The sequence below is a fragment of the Vigna radiata genome, chromosome 5 (genome assembly GCF_000741045.1).
Source record: "Vigna radiata var. radiata cultivar VC1973A chromosome 5, Vradiata_ver6, whole genome shotgun sequence".
Taxonomy (NCBI): domain Eukaryota; kingdom Viridiplantae; phylum Streptophyta; class Magnoliopsida; order Fabales; family Fabaceae; genus Vigna; species Vigna radiata.
In genome coordinates this window covers 7,076,175-7,098,266 of record NC_028355.1, presented here as the reverse complement: position 1 = coordinate 7,098,266, position 22,092 = coordinate 7,076,175, and the positions used below count along the sequence as shown (strand labels likewise).

Genomic DNA, 22,092 nt, shown 5'->3' with positions numbered 1-22,092 from the left:
TGTGGAGGTTTCTAGAAGACAAAGGTGGATGATGTGGAGATGAGAATTTTAGGAAAAAAAAGAAAGGTAGAAGCAATCTTACATTAGGAAACATTTTAAAAAATTGTGCATAAACAACCCTCTAGAATGTCCTTAGGTAATGAGGACTTTATCTATTCAATTTTAAGATTGTAATCAACCTGTGTATTAAAGTTTGGGACAATAATGAAATATAATTTTTTCTTATAATTTAGACATTAAAAACATATTTCACTCGTAATAATATTTCTTTATTAATTAATCTATAAAAATCTTATTAATAGAAGTATTCGTTACGAATTTTATTATATTAAAAATTAGGCTTAATTAATTATCTAGATATCTAATTTGCTAGTTTGGTCCATTTTGATCCCCTTATTTTTTTTTATTTAATTTAGTCCTTAAATTATTTAAAATGATTTAATTTGGTCATTTTTGTTAAGTTGACGTTAACATTGTATCCGTACATAACACGTGTCAATTGTTGAAAATTTCAATATTTTTTTAATTTAAAGAAAAACCTAATCTTTCACGTGTTAGATCATGATCATGTCATAAGGTAAGTGCCAATTTGATATGACACGACCATGACTTAACACATAATAGTTTTTTGTTGAGACAAAATCAAAATGACCAACAACCTATTTTTGGAAATTTATCAAACAATACTCAATTAGATATTGTTGTGAAAAGAAGCGTCCAAACAATTGGGTTTGCCCAAATGACAAGTTCTTAATCAACAAATCATCTATTTGAATCACTAGAAAAAATATACAAAATAAATATGAAGAGTAATTTTGACAATGAAAATAGCATCTGATGCAAATACATACTTTAAACGTTATCGAAACTATATATAGAACATAACATACCGGGATAAGTGATAGTCAACCCATTAAGAAAATACCAGCTCAAAAATATGCGCTAAATGACATAAAATTTCATAGTGTTTGAACTAAATAACTCATGTATGATTTAGCATCCAAGCATTAGATTCGCTTGAACAAACATAGACACAAGGTTACACAATAACTCTAATAAGATAAGCATCTAAAGGAAAATGTCTCTCATTATATGAGCAAAGTAAGCTAACTTCTTATGAAAACAAAAGTCTAACTCTTATATAACACTAAGGATAAAAGAGATGTTTCATTCAATACAATGTTATTTCAAGCAAAGGTTTCTAGAGAAAACATCGTCTGATAAGTGACTGCTAAGCGCTTTAGCCTTAAGAAAGCATCTTATGTTTATACCATATGATGAATATACAATTGTCTTTCCAAATGATGCATTTATTAATGAAATGATAAATGATAAAATGTCTTGAACATGCTACACTGCTTAACGCTTATCAATGTTTAAAACATTTAATGCATGTCCAAAACAATAGTTCAATGCTTGTATACTTTGCTTCTTGATATCCGTGCAGATCAATAAAGCAGAAAGATATGATCAAAATCGCGACATTCAAGAAAAAGACGTTGTGAGAGAAGAAGAATATTCTGGGAATGTTTCCTTGAAGCCATTTGTTCTGTCACATCGTACAAGCTCAAATTTTGCCTTGAGCCATAAGAAAAAGCTCTACTGATCTATAATGTAGACCTAAGTCTGACCAAGCTACTAGAAAAGTCCATTAAGCCTATCTTGATAATCAAATTAGTATCCAACAGTCATCTCACGAAGTAATATATAAAGAAGATCAACTCTACTTCACCTAAGTAAATATTCAATCTAATGCTCTTCAACCCAAGAAATTAGATGAAGATATGAAAAGTTGAAGATGAAAATGAAAAGAAGTGAGAGATGAGAAAGAAAGAAAGAGAATATGCTCAAAGGAGATCATAATATTTCAACTCTAATATATCTCAACTCTTATATCATCCGATGATCTTCAATGTAAAAGAAAATGATGAAAGCAAGCTCGAGCAAAAGAAAATATGAAAAAAATGTTATCATCATGTCTCACTTTATACTACATCTCTAGACTACAATGTCTGAAGCTTTTGGAATGAAGAAAAGAGTAGAAGCGGAAGAAGAAAGAAGAAAAAAATAAAGGAGCAAGCATTAAAAATATGGATGCACTACTATGCTTCAAGCATACACCGTCTGATGCTTTTCAGCTTAAAGGAACAACCTCATCAATTATCAGACTATACGCTTCAATGCTTTTATTCTCTTCTAGAGAGTTACTTAAGTTTGTAACTAAACAAGATTTCATATTGTATTGTACTCAAATTGTATTCTTTCATTGAGAGTTTCTAATCTGTATCTTGTAAGAATCATGTAATGGATGTGTTGTAAATTCTAGAGAGAATTAAAACACTTGCAACTAGACATATCGTCTAGGGATGCCAGGAGTGGCAGATAATACTTAACCAAAAGTGGTGTAAGAATACTCGATCGAGAGAGTTGTCTAGGAATAGATCCTAGAAAGGCTAAACTTAGACTATATGTGTCATCTAGGAGACTAGGAGTGGTATAAGAATATTAACTAGGAATGGATTAAACTCGTGTAATCTTAAAAAAATTATAAAATTCATTAAAAGTTTTTAAGAGAGAACTAGACATAATTCAAGAATTCTTATTAATTTACTTTCTATATATTCTTATAATAAATCACTACATGCTGTACGAAAATGTTTTGAAAACATTATTTACCACCTTTAATATTTATACTTGTACTTCATTTTTTACTTTTAAAAATAAAAAATTTTAGAAATTTTAGAAATTGACACGAGAACAGTGTTATAACCAATTTAAGAGAAAAAAAAATCATTTTGAATCATTTTAAAAAATTGAAAACCTAAATTGAATAAAACTAACCAATTAAAAGACTAAAATTCTAATTAAGTCTAACAATTAACACCATATTATATTCAAAATATTTAATATATGTATCTAAAAGAAAATATATTCTTTAAAATTAAGCATTAATTCTTTTACGAGCTATGAAAAATTATTTACATTAGATTTTGGAATTGCAATGACAGAATAATCAAATGGTGCCTAGCATATAAATTTTGAAAGGTGGAAGCGAGAGTGTTCATGTTGCAGTAAAGGCACATAAGAAGGGTTATTTTGTTGGTTGGAACAGAGAGATATGGCGAGAGGAGAGAGAGCAGCAGAGACGGAGAGTGGCGCGTCGTTACCGTCGGTGGGTACGGACGCCATGAAGCGGAGAGTCACGTATTTCTACGAACCCTGCATCGGCGACTACTACTACGGTCAAGGACATCCAATGAAGCCGCACCGCATTCGCATGGCCCACAACCTCATCGTCCACTACGGTCTCCACCGCCGCATGCAGGTTAATCGTCCCTTTCCGGCGGCGGAAGCAGACATCGGCCGTTTCCACTCCGATGACTACGTCGAATTCCTGTCCTCCGTTTCGCCGCAAATCCTATCCGAGAACTCCCACTCCCACTACCGCCAGCTGAAGCGCTTCAACGTCGGGGAGGACTGCCCCGTCTTCGACGGGCTCTTCGACTTCTGCCGCGCATCCGCCGGCGGCTCCATTGGCGCCGCCGTCCGACTCAACCGCGCCGACGCCGACATCGCCATCAACTGGGCCGGCGGCCTGCACCACGCCAAGAAGGCTGAGGCCTCCGGCTTCTGCTACGTCAACGACATTGTTCTCGGCATTCTTGAACTTCTCAAAGTTCACAGGGTATTTTTTATTATTTGTTTTTGGAGCAAACTAACGCAATTAAATAGGATCGATTTGGATTTAATTTGACTCTGAACCCCAACCAATCCGACACACCAACAACCCCTTTATATTTTCAAAATAGACACCTTTTTAGTACTTGAAGAGAGTCTAGGTGCGTGTTTGGTTTCGTCTTAGATTGTTTAGAATCACATTGAAAGATTAGTTATTGTGATTCGGTGAATTTTTTCATGTTTGGCTCCTCGTTGAGGAATTGATTCTGGGTCTAGGGTGATTATGAGATGTTGCGACTGTAGGTAGCAGTTGGGTTATTTGATAAAGGGGCAAATATATTTAGTCCATACAAATAAAAAAAATGAATAGATATAATCTTCTTTACCACACTCAATTTTAATCAAATTCAATTTCATTCAAAATCAAATTTTCCCTAAAATCATATCAATTTTAGTGAATGTGGGGACTAAAAGCTTAATTTTCAGATATTTTGTGGAACTATAAACATAATTTATCCTTTAAATTTTTTGTAGTTCTTATGAATGTGAAAATCAAAATTCTGATTTTACTTTTACACCAACGGCTTCTCTGTTACTTGTTAGGGTTTGCTATGTTAACTTTATTAGAGTTAAGTTTCCTTTGTTCCTTTTCTGACTATATTCTTCATGCTATCTGTTCACTGGTGATGGTCAGCGTGTGCTGTATATTGATATTGATGTTCACCATGGAGATGGGGTCGAGGAGGCATTTTACACTACTGATAGGGTCATGACAGTGTCATTTCACAAGTTTGGGGATTTTTTCCCAGGAACTGGGCACATTAAAGACATTGGGGTGGGTGCTGGAAAGAATTATTCTCTAAATGTCCCACTCAATGATGGATTGGATGATGAGACTTTCCGTTCTCTGTTTCGCCCTGTCATTCAAAAAGTCATGAATGTTTATCAACCGGATGCAGTTGTTCTTCAGTGTGGAGCTGACTCCTTGTCTGGTGATCGGTTGGGTTGCTTCAACTTGACTGTCAAGGGTCATGCAGATTGCCTTCGATTCCTCAGATCATTCAATGTTCCTCTAATGGTGTTGGGTGGGGGAGGATATACAGTTCGGAATGTTGCTCGTTGTTGGTGTTATGAGGTCCCTTTCTGTACCTACTTGGATGGAATTGTAGATGGTTTTAGTTATGGCCTAATAGTTATTTATCACCATTTTGCACTTTCTTTGTTGTAGACCGCAGTGGCAGTAGGAGTGGAGCCTAATCCGAAGTTGCCTTACAATGAATATTATGAATATTTTGGTCCAGACTATACTCTTCATCCCGAACCATCCAACATGGAAAACTTAAACACACCCAGGGATCTGGAAAAAATTCGGTGAGTTTGCATTAATTGCTTTTTCTCTTGTATCACCATTCATGATTCTGATTTCAATTCTTTTTTTCTTTTTGATTGAGGAAAAGATCTGGCCATGAATATTAGTTAATTCTTGTGAATTCAATTAGTCAGATGCACTATATTTTTCAGTTGCTAAGTCACATCATTTCTGCAAATACCATGCTTCACTTTTCAGAATCATATAAATAATTGCATACGTCTGAACAAGTTATAGTTTAGACCTGGTAGATGGCCCTTTCCGTTGTTGAATTGTTGTTCTAGACGTCAAATATCTAAAGCCACTGTGACAAGTTGTCTCTCCTTTGTGCCTAGGCCAGGGTAGTACTGAACTTGAGCAGGATTATATCATCCATTTTCTCATGCATATAGTGATAATACAAGTCTCTGTGTTTTTGTTTTGGGAGTTGGTTAACATTGGGAAGTTGATACGAGTTACCATTTTAGATTATCATCTATGCCCAGATGCCTCTTCATGTTAACCAGGAAACCTGACATGAGCTTTCCATCTTCAGATTGCACTATTATACTGAGTTTGTCATGAAAATAGCTCACTGCCAATTGAGCAATAGCCAAGGTGAAAACCTGCTTCCCATCACTGGTTGGGGTCCCTGCTTCAAATCCCTCCTCCCTTGTAGTAGATGCTAGCACCTAGAGATTGAAAAAAGGAATTCTATTTTATCATGTTTAAGGTTTAGCTAGGTATGTACTGTAATAGTTAAATTAGATGTTTATGAGATATTTTCTGTTCTTTCTAATCTAGCCATGCACTGCTTCAGCATCTTGTGATTATTGCCAGGACTTCCTTGGAGCTAACGTTAAGGTATTCTTTTAATTGATTTTCTAGGAATGCATTATTGGAACAACTTGCCAGGCTTCCCCATGCACCCAGTGTGCCTTTTCAAACAACACCATCAATTATACAAGTTCCTGAAGAGGTGGTTACTCTAATTAGTTATCCATATTGTTACTCTTCCAATTTCTTCTTTCTTGTTTGATTTTAATCAGTAAATGGTTTTAGGAAGAGGAGCATATGGATATAAGACCAAAACGACGCATATGGAGTGGTGAAGATTTTGATTCCGATAACGATGATGACATGGCTAGTTCAAAGAACTCTGTTTTAACTGCCCAAACGAGGTAAGGTTTTAGTATTGTTTTAAAGAGAATAGTAAATCCATTTGGTTTATTATTATACGAGGGTAGGTATGCTATGGGTTTGAGACTATAACCTTAATGCTCTATGTAGCCTGAAAGTCCTGGCCTCACTTTTAATTGAAGTTTTCACTAGATTGTTCAGTTCTCTTTAGGCTTCAGCCTCACTTTCACAACTCACTTAGTCATATAGCAACATTGAAAAACTTCTATTTCATCGTTGACGGCTTTCTATGTATTAAAAATCTTAATTTTTCATCATTTTGTAGATACCTAATACCTGAACCTAAAAGTACAGTTCAGATAATCTTGTACTTTTAAAGAAGACACCCTTGTATTGAAATATTTATGTTCTACGTTCAAATTTAGAGTTAGTTTCTTCCTTGATTTCTCAATCTAAGCCATGTCATTCGAAGAAAAAAAAATCGAGGATATATTCTTTTAATGTCCTTGGTAAGCACAACCAAACTAGATAAAACAAGGATTCAAGGTTGAGTAAACTTATCTTTTCAGGGATGTCCTTAGTCTTGCCTCTAGGAGATCTAACATTAGAAGTTATCTCATCATACATATCTTAGAGTTTGAACACAAATCCTTGAGGGCACCAAGCCTAGATAAAACAAGGATTTAAGGTTAAGTCTTGATATAAACTTATCGTTATAGGAAGGTCCTTAGTGTTGTCTCTGGATTTTCTCGTCAGATTGCTTGGATACAAGTCACGCAGACTCCTTCCATTTCTTAAAAGAGAAAGTGCTCATATTCTTGAAATCATGTCATTGAGAAATTAAGAATAGATTGGGATTAACTTAGATCTGAAACCAAAACAACCATTAGTTCATGTCAACATACTTATTTGATCCCCGTCTATGAGAATATTTTCCACATGTGGAAAGCCATGAATCAACTAAATAATCCCCAAATTTCTTTCAAAAGTTCGTTCAGTCCTGTATAAGCATTCTTTATATTGTTAGTCACATTCGCAACTAATAATTTTGGATATAATCTTTTGTCCCTAATTCTTTTTACATCCACCATACTTTCTTTAAAAACCAAAATTTATCAAAGTTTCAGACATGATAAATTTCAATTTTGTGTCAAAGTTCAAGGTCTAAAAGCATAAAACATAGTTAACCCATTAAAAAGTTTTCGGTACCTTCAAAATTGACACTAAATTGAAATGATACAAATTACATGAACGAGAAGAGTATATAATCTTTACTTCTAACTAATAACATTTGATACTCTCAGAGGTTGTTATCCAGCATTTATAATTGTTAAAAGGGTATGATATTCCTGTCAAAAGTGTATAACATACTTAATTACATAAATCAGATTGAGAGTGCATGTTAATTTAGAGAATATATTGGTGAATTGGTGATAGCAAATGAATGTGATTACATGTGTTTTCCTTTGTTGAAAGCTAAGAATTATGTACTTATATGCAGCAGCAGGTGTGGTGGAGATGTGATGGACGAAGATTAAAGTAAGAGGAAGAGAGGAAGTGTTAAATTAATGGGAAGCTCTTTGCTGTTTGAAGCATAACATATTACATATTTTGTCTCCACTTGGTGGATGTAAATTTTACAGTTTAAATATTTTGATGTACAGAGTAGGAAGCAGTGTTGCCAAAATGATGGTCTGCGGGGTGGTGGCTTTGTTTGTAATGCCAGCTTTCCACTTTCTACAACATTTTGCCTCGGATCGCATGTTTGCTTTGGCGTAGCGGATTTTAAATTTTAAAGTATATATACATAGTTCCCTTTTATACCCTTATACCTTATTTTGTTTTTTATAGCTTAATTTCTGATTTTCTATTAGGCTTTTACTACTATATCGTAAAGGTCAATAATTATCAGAACACATTTTTGGTAATTTTTTAATTACCTAATCTCTAACTGGCTGTGATTGTCAAAGCTAAAATTGGCCAATGTTGTTCAATTTTAATATTAATTTAAGAATATATAGAGTGATAATTGTTCGGTGTTATAAAATTCTTCTGACACATTTTGTTTCCATAGAAAGTGTATATATAATAGATTTTATTATATTAATTATTAATTATTAATTATACTACAGGGTTCATAAGCGAAGAATGTTAAGGTTGAATGTTCATAATAACTTTTTTAAGTTAGATTGGGCAAAGTTTAGAAGAATGTTTAGGTTGAATGTTCATAGTAATCTCCTTGAGTTAGGTTGGACTAAAGTTTAGAAGGATGTAGAGAGATGGTTCTATGGTGGATATGGTTATAGATCTGTGGTGAAAAAGGGTGATATGTTGTGCAAAAGGTGGTGGTTAAGGAGATAGTTTACGACTTTAAGTGGTATGGTGAAGATGAAGTGTGTATGGTGAAGATGAAGTGCAGTTTGATGGTTCAAGGAAAAGTTAGGTTAACTCCATAATGTAGGTGATTAGAAGGGTCTTTAGGGTTGTTTTAGTCTTGATCAAGGAAGTGTATGACTACAATTTGACAGTATAAGATTACTTAAATCGAAGATGAAATACAAGGGTGGAGACACAACTATTTATAGACTAATGGTATCTCCTTCTAATCCTAAAAGCATGATCCCTTACTTTTGTTCTCATTGACAAAAAATGAGGTCTTCTAAGGAGTGAATAAGTGTCCACAAATCCTCTCCAATGATAGGAGGACATGTGGTGACTCATAAAACACAATCCTCTCCATTCTTATAGTGCCATTTGGCCACTACTAAAAGCAAATCCTCTCCAATGGTAGAGTGACATGTGGTCACTACCAAAAAGAAATCCTCTCTACTCCTAGGGTTCCATGAAACCACCTCTAAAAAGCAAATCCTCTAAAATGGAAGCATGACGCATGACACACAATTTCCACTTGATTTGGATGTTTAACATAAGGAAAATCCTATGTTACATAGACCTTAATACAAGCCTTAAATAAACCTATACTACATTGTCGAATACAATGGCTTAAATATCCTACATTACTCTTTAATCCATACTCCATGATGGCTTCAAAGGTGGCCCATAAGGTAGACTTGGTACCATCTTCAAGGATGACTTTCTCTATCTTGAAATTGTTTGACCATGATTAAGGAATTTTTCATCATTCCTTCTCTCTTGAAAAAGATTTGTCTCAAATCTTCAACATGGAACAAGGCAAACTTCCTTATCTTCTTTGGAGTTTTTGTGCCCTTCTCCACGGAGTCAAATACTCATTTTATAATACAAGTTAGAACAAATATTATAATAGTGAGTATATGAAGGATATTGCTCCCAAGAAGGATACACCTTGAATCAAAGAAGTGATTAAGGTCTTGAAAAGTAGGAGCATGTTTCCTGAAGATCTTATTTCCAATATAAAGATTCTTGGGGTCTTTTCTTGCCATGCTTCTAGAGGAAGATGGTAAGGTTACATTTACATCTTTACACAAGCCTTTGACCTTTAACATCATAATTTGCTTGTTGGGGTACTTTGGAGACTTGTGTATCATGCTTCGACACTTAGAACAAAACAAGTCTTTTATTTTTCTTTTACATTTTTCTTTTTCTATTTTCTTCTAAGAGGATGAAGTACAAACTTCCTTTTATTAAGAGTGATAGTTATCCCATTGGTGTGACCATTATGTAAAGATTCTTTATTAAAAAGCCAAGGCCTTCCCAACAAAGTGTGACAAACATCCATAGGTAATATGTCACATAACACATTATCTTCATAATTACTTATGGATAGCTTAACTATCACTTGTTGATTAACTTCCATTTCTTTGTCTTCATTGATCCATTGAAGTTTATAAGGTCGGGAATGAGAAAAAATAGTTAATCCAAGCTTATTAATCAACCTAGTGCTACAACAATTTGAACATGAACCACTATTCACAATAAGAGAACATTTGTTATCTAAGATTTTACATCTAGTGTGGAAGATGTTGTCTTTTTGTGAGTTCTTGTGAACTAGGTTGATTATGGAGAGTCCTCCTTATCATAAGAAGTTCTCCCTCACAAGGATGAACATCTTCATTTGTGCCTTCTACTTGCTTCTTTGCGTCACTTCTCCACCTCTCACTTTCACTTTCTTCTTCTTGGCTATTATAGCCATCATTACCCCTTAAGATCATGGTTCTTTTGGTGGGGCATTGTGAGACAATGTGACCTCTTCCAAGACACTTAAAACATTTAGTGTCACTAGTGCGAGTGTGAGATGATGTTCCCACCCTTGGTTTTTCTTTTTCTTTCTCTTCTCTTTTCTCTTTCCGTAGTTCCCTAGATGATGTTCCCACTTTTAGTCTTTCCTAATATTAGAGTTAGAGTGTAGCATGCTTCTCAAAAGTTGTTGTTCCACTTTGATGCTCAATTGTACCAAATTATTCAAATCTTGGTATGGTAGCAACTCCACTTTATCTCTAATTTCAATTTTAAGACCATTAAGAAACTTAGAGATGGTGATCTCATCTTCCTCTCTAATTCCTATCCTCATGGTATAAAGCTCCAATTTTTGCCTATATTTTTCTACACTTGGATCTTCTTGTTGGAGCCTTTGGAGTTTATCCATTAGTGCATGATTGTAGTAGGAGTGAATGTGTCTCTTTCTCATGGCACTCTTGAGCTCATTCCAATATTGAATTGGAGGGAAATTAAAGAGTCTTATTTCTCTAACTAGGAAAGCCCACCAAAGTAAGGCATTCCCTTGGAAACTTAGGGTGGCGAGGGAGACTTTTCTTTTTTCACTAACTTCAACAAGCCTTCTTCTCATGACACATGACACATACTTTTAACTTAGTTTGGATGTCTAACTTAAGGAAAATTATATTAGACTTTAATACAAGCCTTAAACAAACCTACACTACATGACCGAATATAATGACCTAAATATCCTATACTGCTCTTTAATTCGTGCCCACATTGTAGAGTTGATGTCATCTTCAAAGATGATTTTCATTCTTTTGGAAGTATTTGACTATGACTAGAAGATTTGTCATCATTGATATCATGACCTAAATATCCTATGTTACTATTTTAGGTTGAATGTAAAATGAATTGGTAAACTTGAGATTATTAATCCTAATCTTGATAAATAAAAGACAAGGTCAAGAAATATTAAGTAACATCTATATCTAAAGTTAATTATCTTAACATCTATTCAAATAAATATTCATTAAAAATAATATAAATAAACAAGGTATTAACTACTAATATTATTATTTATCATATGATTGGATACTATTGCTTATCCCATAAATATTACTATTTGCACAAAGTAACTTGATCATCAAAATATATTTCCGAAATTTGGAGACCGAGAAGGAGAACATGTGGTGTTATAAAGGTCTTCTCACTTGTAAGAACATTATATATTTTCCATTCTTTCATTAGAATACAACTAAACCATTTTTAGTTTTTAAATATAATTTTTATTTATATTAATCTTTGTTTCTTTTATAGTAACAATATTATTTTCTTGTCTTTTTAGAAATATTACATTGATTAAAATTTAAATAAAAAATTATAAAAATGAAAAAACATAGAATATTTACAAAAAGTTATTCTTATAAATGAAATAAAAAGTTACATTATTTAATTAAAAATGGATGAAGTTGAACGCTATTTATTTAAAATTAAACAAATGATACAATGGGTTTATTCGAAATTTATAGAAATTATTTTATTAGATAATTGACAAACTCTATTAGTACTACAACTACTTTTGGGTATAGTTAGTCTTATATATAGTAAAATATCAACAATTGATTGATTTAGAGCACCGTGGTCTTATGTATTCAGGCTCGTACTTAGAAAGTTTTAATTCTCTTTGGAGAAGAGTGAAAAATTCTTTAGCTATAAGTTGTTGACATTCCTCTTTTGTCAAGTAGATCACAAATATATTTCGTTCGGGGAAGAATAAAAGAAGTATTTGAGAGATCTTTTACTTCAATATCCAAGAAAATATTCAAGATCACTAAGTTGTTTGAGGGCAAAGACTGTCTAGATATTATAGATTGCAATGGAAGATGAGTCAGTGAAATTGTATAATCTATATAGATGATAACATAAAGACAACCTGCATAAGATTTAAGTATTGACAGGGGGAAAACTTGCTTTGAGCAAAACCAAAACCAACAAGAATGGCGGTAAGCGTTCCATACTAAGTTTTAGGAAGTTGATACCATAGTAAATGAAAATTTCAAGTATATTTTTCATAAAATTTGTATTTGTTTGTCTAATAATGTTTATTTATTGTATATAACCAGGTGTGACTGATCGGGAAAGACAATCATCCCATTAAATAAACCAAGTATCAACCGATCAGTAGAAACAAAAGACTAAATTAATAGGTAACTTTTTATGATTAGTTATTACATTTAATAACTGTATCAAGCACAAATATTTGGCATTTAAGGGTGATTCACATATTATATAACACAAAAAGATACTGCATTAATTGTAAATCAGTGGGTTGGACCAGAGTAAGGCTTATGAATACAGGTTTAAATGTGAAGACAATGATTGTTCGATTTATTCTTGAGAGTATTGACAAGCCAGAAAATTGACTTGAGCGTGGGAATGTTTCTTGCAGGAACACCACCCATCAGGAGGAGTGCGAAAACAAACACCTAGGGTGAGGAAATGCAGGAAGAGAGAAGTTGAAGGTAGACATCCTCAGACCTATTTTCAACCGAAATATTTATAAATTCCAATATGGATAAAAGCAATGATTCAATTCATAAGTAAGGAAACAAATTGTAATAACAATAATTTAGAAATTATGATTAAAGTTAAGATGAAACTTCATTAGAATTGGAATTTATGAATCAAATAATAATAATACTCTATACAATTTATCACTCTTTCATTCAAACATTCACATCAATGTATACTAATCCTGATTCCTTAAGAACTAGTTCTAAACTTATATGTCAAATTACTAATTCCTTATTCATTTAATATATAATTTGTATTAAATTCAGATATTAATATTAAGAATGATCAAGAGATTGAAACTATTCCTAGAACAAATTCTCTTGGTTGCCTTATATATGTCTATGTTCTAATTCACTTTCTAATGATTAGATACATAAAGTTTATGACATTCATCATACAATTCAACTTCAGATAAAACATATGAATGAACAAATTTATTACACAAGAGAATTACATCAGTTAAATTACATCAGTTGAATTCACTAAATCTTCTTTCAACTTTATAAAAAATCATTCATTTGATATGTAATGTAAAAAATTGAAACATGTTAAAAAAAATATCCATTTTGTTGTAATCTTTTTATTGGTTAAAAAAATAACAACACAAGAACTAAGGTTTTGATTTTGATGAACAGAGTTTAAAAAAAGGATGACATTTATGCAAATCCATAATTGGGTTTTCCAGAAAACAATTATAATCACAAATGAAAAATTCAAACTTTAGTAAACAAACCTCAATCACGAAAACAATAAAAAGAAAAAATATCCCATGAGATGTCCTTCACAAAAGAAGAAGACTTTATAAAAAAAATAAACCACCAAACCTTTTTGTCACCGGAGATAAAATCCTAAGTTGCAAATGCATGAAACCCTAAGTTACCCTAAGTTAAAAACCCTAAGTTACTAACCTGTTATGATAATAAATACACAAATTCATGCATGAAAGACGAGAACACTTACTAATAGGTAATTTTCATGTAAATAAATATAGGTATTTATGTATTAAATGTAAAAAGAATATGTATTTACTTATCAAATATCAAATAAGCATAAATTACTTACATTATGAATTTTTTAAATATTTATTTACACAAACAATTTAATTAGCAATTTGATATTTACTGCAAGCAAGATGAACCAATTTTAGTATTTCGATACAGAAAGAAAGTAAATATATTTTTTTTTTCATTTATATCCTTTTCTTTCTTTCATTTTTTTTCATGAAAAATATATTTCAAAACTATTTTTTGATACCATTTTAACACTACACATATGTCAAAATGTGGTTGAACAATTTCAAATTAAAAAAAGTTGAGACAAAGACATATTTAAAAGAGAAAAACTAAAGTTTTTTTTTTTTTAATTTGAAATCGTCCAACCATATTTTGACACGTGTATAGTGTCAAAATGGTGTAAAAAATTGAATGTTCGAAATATTTTTTTTTTCAAAATGATTGTAACTTTGGCAGATCCATAAGAAAGTAAGTGCCGACTCTTTCATCACCTCGTTTTTGTTACTGGCAGAAGTTAACATTGTTAGCTAAATGTTTGTTCCGTTTGAATGGCTTCATTCCGAACTCAGCAACAGTTGTGTCCCTCTTGAGGGTGAAGCAGTTACATGCATTCCTTTTGAAGACCCATCTCTCAGAAGACCCGTTTTACGCAACAAAAATTGTCAGGCAGTATGCAGTCCACAGCGACGTCAACTCGGCCCATCATGTGTTCGACAAAACTTCCAACCGAAGTGTCTATCTTTAGAATTCCATGATTCGAGCTTTCGCGCACTCCCAAAGATTTTTCATTGCAATCTCTTTATTTAGAACCATGCTTGGGGCTGACACAAGTCCTGATGGTCACACTTATGCTTGTGTTATACGTGCGTGTGCTGACAACTTTGATTATGGTACGCTAAGGCGTGTTCATGGAGGTTTTGTGGCTACAAGATTAGGATTGGACCCTGCTTGTTGCAGCGCCCTTGTGTCTGCTTATTCAAAACTCGGCCTTGTTCATGAAGCGCGTAGAGTGTTCAATAGGATCACCGAATCAGATATAGTTTTATGGAATTCGTTGATTTCTGGCTATGGGAGCTCTGGTCTGTGGGATGTTGGGATGCAGATGTTTAGTGCGATGAAACTTGTCGGGAAGAAGCCTGATGGATATACCCTGGTTGGGTTGCTTGTGGGTGTTGTAGATTCTGGGGTGCTGAGCATTGGCCAAGGATTACATTGTTTAAGTCAAAAAAGTGGGCTTGATTCTGACTCTCATGTTAGTAGTTTGCTGGTGAGTTTGTACTCGAGATGTAAGTGCATGGATTATGCATATAGGGTCTTTTGCAGTATACTGAATCCTGATTTGGTCACATGGTCTGCTCTTATTATGGGGTATTCTCAGGCTGGGGTGTATGAGAAGGTGTTGTACCTTTTTAGGAAATTAAACATGGAAGACAGGAAGGCAGATACTGTCTTGGTTGCCAGTGTATTGGCTTCTATTGCTCGTACGACAAATGTAGGACTTGGGTGCGAGGTACATGGTTATGCTCTTCGGCATCGATTGGAACTAGATGTCAGGGTCTCCTATGCTCTAATAGATATGTACTCAAAGTGTGGTTGCTTGCAGTTGGGAATTAGTGTTTTCAGGATAATGCCAGTGCGGAATGTTGTTTCTTATAATTCTATAATTTTGGGTTTTGGCTTGCATGGATATGCTTATGAGGCTTTTAAGGTATTTGATGAGATGCTGGAGAAAGGATTGGTACCTGATGAAGCCACATTCTCTTCTCTGCTTTCTACCTGTTGTCATGCTGGCCTCGTCAAAGATGGTCGGTCAGGAGATTTTCCGGAGAATGAAGGAGGAATTTGGCATCAGAGCTAGGGCTGAACACTATGTTTACATGGTGAAGCTCCTTGGCAGTTCTGGGGAATTGGAAGAGGCTTACAGTCTGATCCAGTCTTTACCAGAACCTGTAGACAAGGCCATCCTGGGAGCCTTATTATCTTGTTGTAATTCTTGCGGAAATTCTAAGCTGGCAGAAACGGTAGCGTAGCAGCTTTTGGCAAATAATTCTGCCGATAATGTATACAGGGTTATGCTTTCTAATATATATGCGGGTGATGGTAGGTGGGACAATGTTAGGAGGTTGAGGGATAAAATATCAGGAGGTATGAGAAAAATGCCCGGACTAAGTTGGATCGAAAGCAATTAGCTAGCTGCCGCTCTTGCCAGAAATAGGGAGGATTCTCCAAAAGGTATTAGAATGTTAAACGAAATTTTGTATATTTTTTGCTTCTTATTTTTTTTTTTACTTTTTGGAATGCATAGAATTGGTATTGAGAATTGTCTTTTAAGAAAAAACAAGGAATTCTCATCTATAAAATCACAAAATAAGGAGTTTCTTTAAGTATATGCCTGATAGAAAACACATATTGAGAGTAACATCATTCAGTTTTTGTTTATTTGACCAAATTGATTGGAATATCTGTACTGAAAGTGTTGATAATAGAGTCAAAGTAACCTTGCATTAACAAATCCATGTATTTACAGACTGGTGTGAACTCATGTCTGAGTTAGATTTGTTAAATAATGATTAAATTCTGATCTCACTTATTTTTAAATTATGCATTTGTTCCGTTACTTTCAGTGGCTGATCTCACTCAAGTGGTGCCTATATGTTCTCTTGCTATATTTTCAAATACTCCCTTTCTCATGCTATATTTTTTCATATATATGGTTCGTGGGGATTTTGTTCTATACCAAGTCAATTCATGTAAAAAACATACTTATGTGACTATGGGATAGAGTATGATCTCCAAGTTTTATATCTAACATAAGATTGATGTTTTTTCTTTATACTCTACCCATGGTTCCAAAGCTTATCTCCACACCTCTAAAGTTCTAACTTTTCCATTTATTTCCTTTCTCAACATTCCTACTAAGATTACATTATTTATAAGAAGCATGCCATTGACTCCTAGATATACTCTGTTGGCACGTCTAAAATAAGCCTTAGGGTAAAAAATTTTGGGCTCAAATTGATTATTGCCTCCAGGGAACATCTNGGTTGATAGATTGGAAATCTNATACTAGTTGATAGAAGTGGGATCANACTAAGACCAAGAAACAGTGGCCAAAGAAACAAGAAGGTCTTTATTGGTACATATAAGAACTTCCTCAAACAAAACAGTTCTTACTTGAATTGCTTTAAGGTATTTCAAGGAACCTAGAACTTCCACACAAAACCATACAGTTATATTCTCACCTCAACAACTACTAATAACTTCCTTTAATTATAGTCTTTGACAGCTGCCCCCGTTAATTCTTACACATTATAATTTTTCTTATTCTTTCTCTAATAATAGTAGGTTATCTTGTTCTATCAAGATGTTATCCTATTAACTACATTTCTTCACCAGTTCGTCACAGGTTTTGATAGGTTTCTTTAGTCAAAAAGTTGATCAATCCCATCCCCCAGCCTCCTCGACCCCATAGGCGTCCTCATCCTGCCCAGCTTGATTCGTACCACATGATGGCATTGATAGATGCCAAGCTGCATGCAGTACACCATGCCGAGTTGGTGATGCTTAGGAATTTGGCCTCTACCTTCCCGGACAACCAGTTCATATCTCCAGAAAACTTTCTCACTCAAGTTGCATGGCTTGGGGACCCGGCCTACTCGAGCGGAGGAGGTGGCACATCTTCCGGAGTGAAAACTATAGACAAGATGAAAGAACAAGACGACCTTGATCATATGTAACACGCAAGCAAATGATTCCACAGAGAAACTCAGGAAAAATCAATTGTGATTCCAAAGTAACATCATTCAATAAGAAATCTGAGGCACAACATCTCACTAGGTTGCTTAGGGTTCCAAATTTGTTTTCAAACACAATGCCATGCATATTGACCATAAGAAAAGCCAGGCATAATTTCCACACAATCGGGAGCAACCACAATCTAGCTTCACATCTCAATCCTATCCTCTCAAAAATCACATAGAAAGAGTAAGCACAAAAGATTTCCAAAATTAACATGTCGTACTTGATATCAAAACATTGCATAGGATTATCCATTCAACCAAGTTCAACACTGAAAACAGAGCCAACTAAAATTTAAAAACTGAAAGTAAAACATGACAGTAATTTTAAAAGTTCTTCCACAAAATGTAGTCTCTTGCTCCATAAGCCTCAAGAGACACTATCTCTGCTCCAATTATCATTGGACTCATTCTCCTCCTCGTCATCATCAGCCTCAGCCTCATCATCATCATCAGACTTGTCATCTTCCTCTTCCATTGTCTGGGCTGGAGTGGGCCGGGTCCCCAACTTGGCACGGTGTACCGCATCCAGCTAGGCATCTATCAATGTCATCTTCAATTCCATAATGTGGTACGGATCAAGCTGGGCAGGCTGAGGATGCCTTTGGGATCGAGTAGGCTTTGGGGGTAGGATGGACAAACCTTCCTCATCAAGCAGGTAGTATTGCATGTAGTGGGCCCGATCAATCTTGCGTGGCCTCTCAAAAGGGGTGTAGAACTGTCAACCCCTGCGAGTTCACAAAGGTAAGTAATCAATGAAGGATATCCGAGTGGAGACTTGGAATTTGCAGAATGAGCATAGTCATTGATTTCTTGGGCAATAAGCTGACCCGCATTAATTTGTTTGCCCTGAAGAATAAAGCAGATAACAAAGGCTCTACTAGTGGTGAGGTCAGAAACATTGGAGAAAGGAGACAGATTGACGTGTATAAACATCACCCAATATTTGCAGATAGGACTGACAAAAGAGCGCCTTATGTGGAGGGGCTGGCCTTGTCTTTTTCTTTGGAAGTAGCCACCTGGAACACATTGGGCGTGTTCGACCTCCCCAAAGTTTGTGCCCTCAAAATCCACCTTAAGGGCTTCAACATACTTACACCTCACTCTGTCCCCCGACCATTGATTGTTGAAGAAGGAGTTGATTATGACTGCATCAAAAGGGACCCGCTTCCCCCTAACATAGCTCATGAAAGGCTCCTCCTCTTCAGAATAGACCCGAGCATTAGCATAGAACTCCTTCGCGACCTCATTATTAGCAGGTGCGGGATAAGTGGTGAGCTTGCTCCAATGTCTCCTCCAAACCTCTTTTGCAAATTGTGGTGCCTCAAGAGGTAATTGATCAACCTTCCTTTCCATAAGTAGCCTGCGGTTTTGGATCGCATCAAAGTATTTTTGGTGCTTCTTGGAGACGAAAGTATGGGAGTGCACCTTTTGCTTTCTCTTCTATCCCTTTTCAGTGTTTGCGGTTGTGGTTTTGATCCTCTTGGAACCAGAAGAAGAGACCATTTTTGCACAAAAAAGATTGAAAACAAAGGTTTGCAAGTGTAAGCAATCAAAGTGTAGAGGCATTTGCAACAAGGATTCGGTATGGTGCATAATCAGGACTTTACAATACACAAAACATAGTGGAAAAGCAGTGGAAAGCAAGAAAAAGTATGATGGAACAGGAGAAATTGGAAATAGATCGAAAATCAAAATGTGCAGGTCACTGGTGGTGTGACTCGGTGCACCTGGGCACCCCAAGAAATGGGCGCTTGAACGCGAATTATGCAGAAAATTCTACAGGTCCAGTGGCTTGTCCATTTCTCTGTCAGCCCAAGGCTAAACTTGTTATAGCATAAATAACATTCCAGAGCAACGAAATTAACCCTAATTGACTCTATTTTATACAACAAAGAAGAGTCAAGAATGCAAGGATTCATAGGGAAGTGCACTTCAACCCTAAAACAAAATCACATTCAGCCTTGACTATGTGGCTCTTGGGCACGCGAATATCAGAGGAAAATGCACAGAAGCATTAGGCACTAAGCCAGAAACATGAATGCACAAAATGCAAATAGTTGCGTGCCTGGTTTGAAGCACTTTGGCCAGCGTCAGACTTGTACAACAATGACAGTCAACAAAACAAAGTTCAAATGAGTATGCACATACACTTAAACATACAAACATTATAGATAATGCACATTGTTGGCCATAGACAATGAAAATGCGGGCACGGAAACAACAAACAAAACAACCTAAGACTATAAAAGTAAACATAGGAATGCCTACTTGAGTTGGAGAAAAAAAGTTGGAAGAATGCACTTGGTGTGCGAAAGCTAGGGCTTGGGTGAGTTGCTACGCGTCCTCAAAATGCTTTAGACGAAGCAATGGTGGTGTGACGAGAATGAAGGAGATGATGGCGCAAAGGCAGTTACAGAACAACCCTTCTTAACGGTTGAATGTACAAACAATGGTGGATTAGATGAGTGGAATGATGAAATGTGATGAAAAATGAGTGGATGGTTGTGGTGAATGGAGAAAATATGAAAGGAGATGAAGGTGAGTATGAGTATGGAGTAAGAGAGGGCGGGAGAGAGGTTCAGAAGTGAGGGTGCCCTTTTAGGGTTAGAAAGATTTAAGTGGGCCAAAACACTGTGCAAACCGAGCCCAATTATGCAGAGTTTTCTGCTGACACTGAGCGCCCCTAGGTGGAGGGTGTTGGGCGTGACCAGGCAGAAAGCATGAACAGGACCAGTGCAGCTGGCGTTAGGCGCCCCTTATGCAGAGGGCATTGAGTAGCATACCAGAAACCAGCATTCTGCAGAATTTGGCTACTCACCCTATGATTTTTGTAATTTGACACTTCTAAGCATTCAATCCAACCCATTTTGCTTTGTTTTCACTATACAAACTTGTTCAACACATAAAGTGGTGAAATTGAGTGTAAGAATGACAAATTAGGTGCACTGTTCCAAGTCTTTCCATTTCTACAACTCAAAGTTTCCTTCTTCTTCAATGACACACAATTAGACTTAGCTAGACTGGTCAAATATGCACACCCACATCCTAGCATATGAAAACATATTGAAGTACTACCAAAACACATAAATTCACCAAAACACTCAACATTACATCAATGCAACTACGAACAATAAACAAGTCAGACTAAAACACTCTAAAACAAGTCAGACTAAAACACTCTAAAACAAATTCAGACAATCATAACACACTCAAACAACAAAATCACACATAAGAAAGGTTAGAAAGCTGGGTTGCCTCCCAATAAGCACTTGTTTAACATTACGAGCCTGATACCACTATGCTCAAGGGTCACCCAACTCAACTCTTATGAAGAGGCGTTCAACCTCACCACCCAAATAATGCTTGAGTCATTGTCCATTGACTACCCAGCTTCTTTGTGGGTCATCAGAGGATGGATCCATCAACTCGATTGCTCCATGTTGTTTGACATCCTTGATGGTGAACGACCTAGACCATTTGGACTTCAATTTTCCAGGGAAGAGTTTGAAGAGAGAGAGTTAAACAATAACACCTACTGGCCCGGATGAAAGACTTTCTTACTAGCTTCCTGTCATGATAAAACTTGACTTTCTCATTGTAACTCTTAGAAGCATCATAGGCATGAAGGCACATCTCTTCAAGTTCGAGCAGTTGCCTCTTTCTTTTTTCAGCAGACATGGAGGGATCAAAATTCAAGAACTTTAAAGCCCAATAAGCGCGGTGCTTCATTTCTATCGAGGCAGATGACAAGCCTTCCCATAGACCAACTATAAAGGAGATAGCCCTACTAGAGTCTTCATGGCAGTCTTGTATGCCAAGAGGGCATCATCCAGCTTTTGAGACCAATCCTTTCTTGAGGAAGCAACTGTCTTCTCAACAATCTTCTTTATTTCCCGATTTGACACTTCAGCTTGCCCAGTGGTTTGTGGATGATAAGGGGAGGTCACCTTATGCTTCACTTCATAATGCTTAAGCACCTTAGTATGCTGAGCATTGCAAAAATGGGATCCTTCATAACTGATGAAGACCCTAGGAACTCCAAACCGGACAAAGATTTGCCTTTACAAAAATTTTATGACTGTAGAGGCATCATTCTTAGGACAAGCAGATGCCTCCACCTATTTGCTCACATAATCAACAACCACCAGAATATACTCATTATTGAAAGAAGGGGGGAAGAGGGCCAACAAAGTCTATACCCCAACAATCAAAGACTTCAATCTCTAGAATGGCCTGCAATGACATTTCACTCCTTCTAGAGATGCTCCCTATTCTCTGGCACTTATCACAGTTTCTAGCATGGTTGTGAGAATCCTTGCACAAGGTAGGCCAGTAGAATCCGAACTGAAGGACTTTTGCAGTTGTTCTCTCTCCATTAAAG

At 35.5% G+C, this 22,092-nt stretch overlaps 2 protein-coding genes across 8 annotated transcripts; both read left to right on the top strand.

The window, feature by feature from the left end:
* Positions 1–3,027: 3,027 nt before the first annotated feature.
* LOC106761958 (histone deacetylase 6) lies at positions 3,028–7,997 on the top strand. 7 transcript variants are annotated; one of them, XM_022780561.1, is made up of 7 exons: positions 3,029–3,685; positions 4,373–4,813; positions 4,907–5,049; positions 5,915–6,005; positions 6,089–6,207; positions 7,674–7,705; positions 7,831–7,997. In XM_022780561.1, the coding sequence occupies exons 1-6, from the start codon at positions 3,119–3,121 to the stop codon at positions 7,702–7,704; spliced, it is 1,392 nt and encodes a 463-aa protein (XP_022636282.1). In that variant the 5' UTR covers positions 3,029–3,118; the 3' UTR covers position 7,705; positions 7,831–7,997. The 7 variants fall into 7 exon arrangements, with proteins under 7 accessions (XP_022636283.1, XP_022636282.1, XP_022636281.1 ...); XM_022780560.1 differs by having other exon boundaries at positions 7,671–7,705; XM_022780559.1 differs by having other exon boundaries at positions 3,030–3,685; positions 7,668–7,705.
* Positions 7,998–14,722: 6,725 nt separating this feature from the next.
* Positions 14,723–15,769, top strand: LOC106760255 (putative pentatricopeptide repeat-containing protein At1g64310). Its single transcript, XM_014643718.1, has one exon. It carries the CDS (start codon positions 14,723–14,725, stop codon positions 15,767–15,769), a length of 1,047 nt encoding a protein of 348 aa, XP_014499204.1.
* Positions 15,770–22,092: the final 6,323 nt, after the last annotated feature.

Coding starts and splice junctions, on each gene's coding strand:
- LOC106761958 (XM_022780559.1), top strand. CDS start 3,119: ATGGCGAGAGGAGAGAGAGCAGCAGAGACGGAGAGTGGCGCGTCGTTA. Junction 3,686..4,372: donor AACTTCTCAAAGTTCACAGG/GTATTTTTTATT, acceptor GGTGATGGTCAG/CGTGTGCTGTATATTGATAT. Junction 6,208..7,667: donor GTTTTAACTGCCCAAACGAG/GTAAGGTTTTAG, acceptor ACTTATATGCAG/CAGCAGGTGTGGTGGAGATG.
- LOC106760255 (XM_014643718.1), top strand. CDS start 14,723: ATGCTTGGGGCTGACACAAGTCCTGATGGTCACACTTATGCTTGTGTT.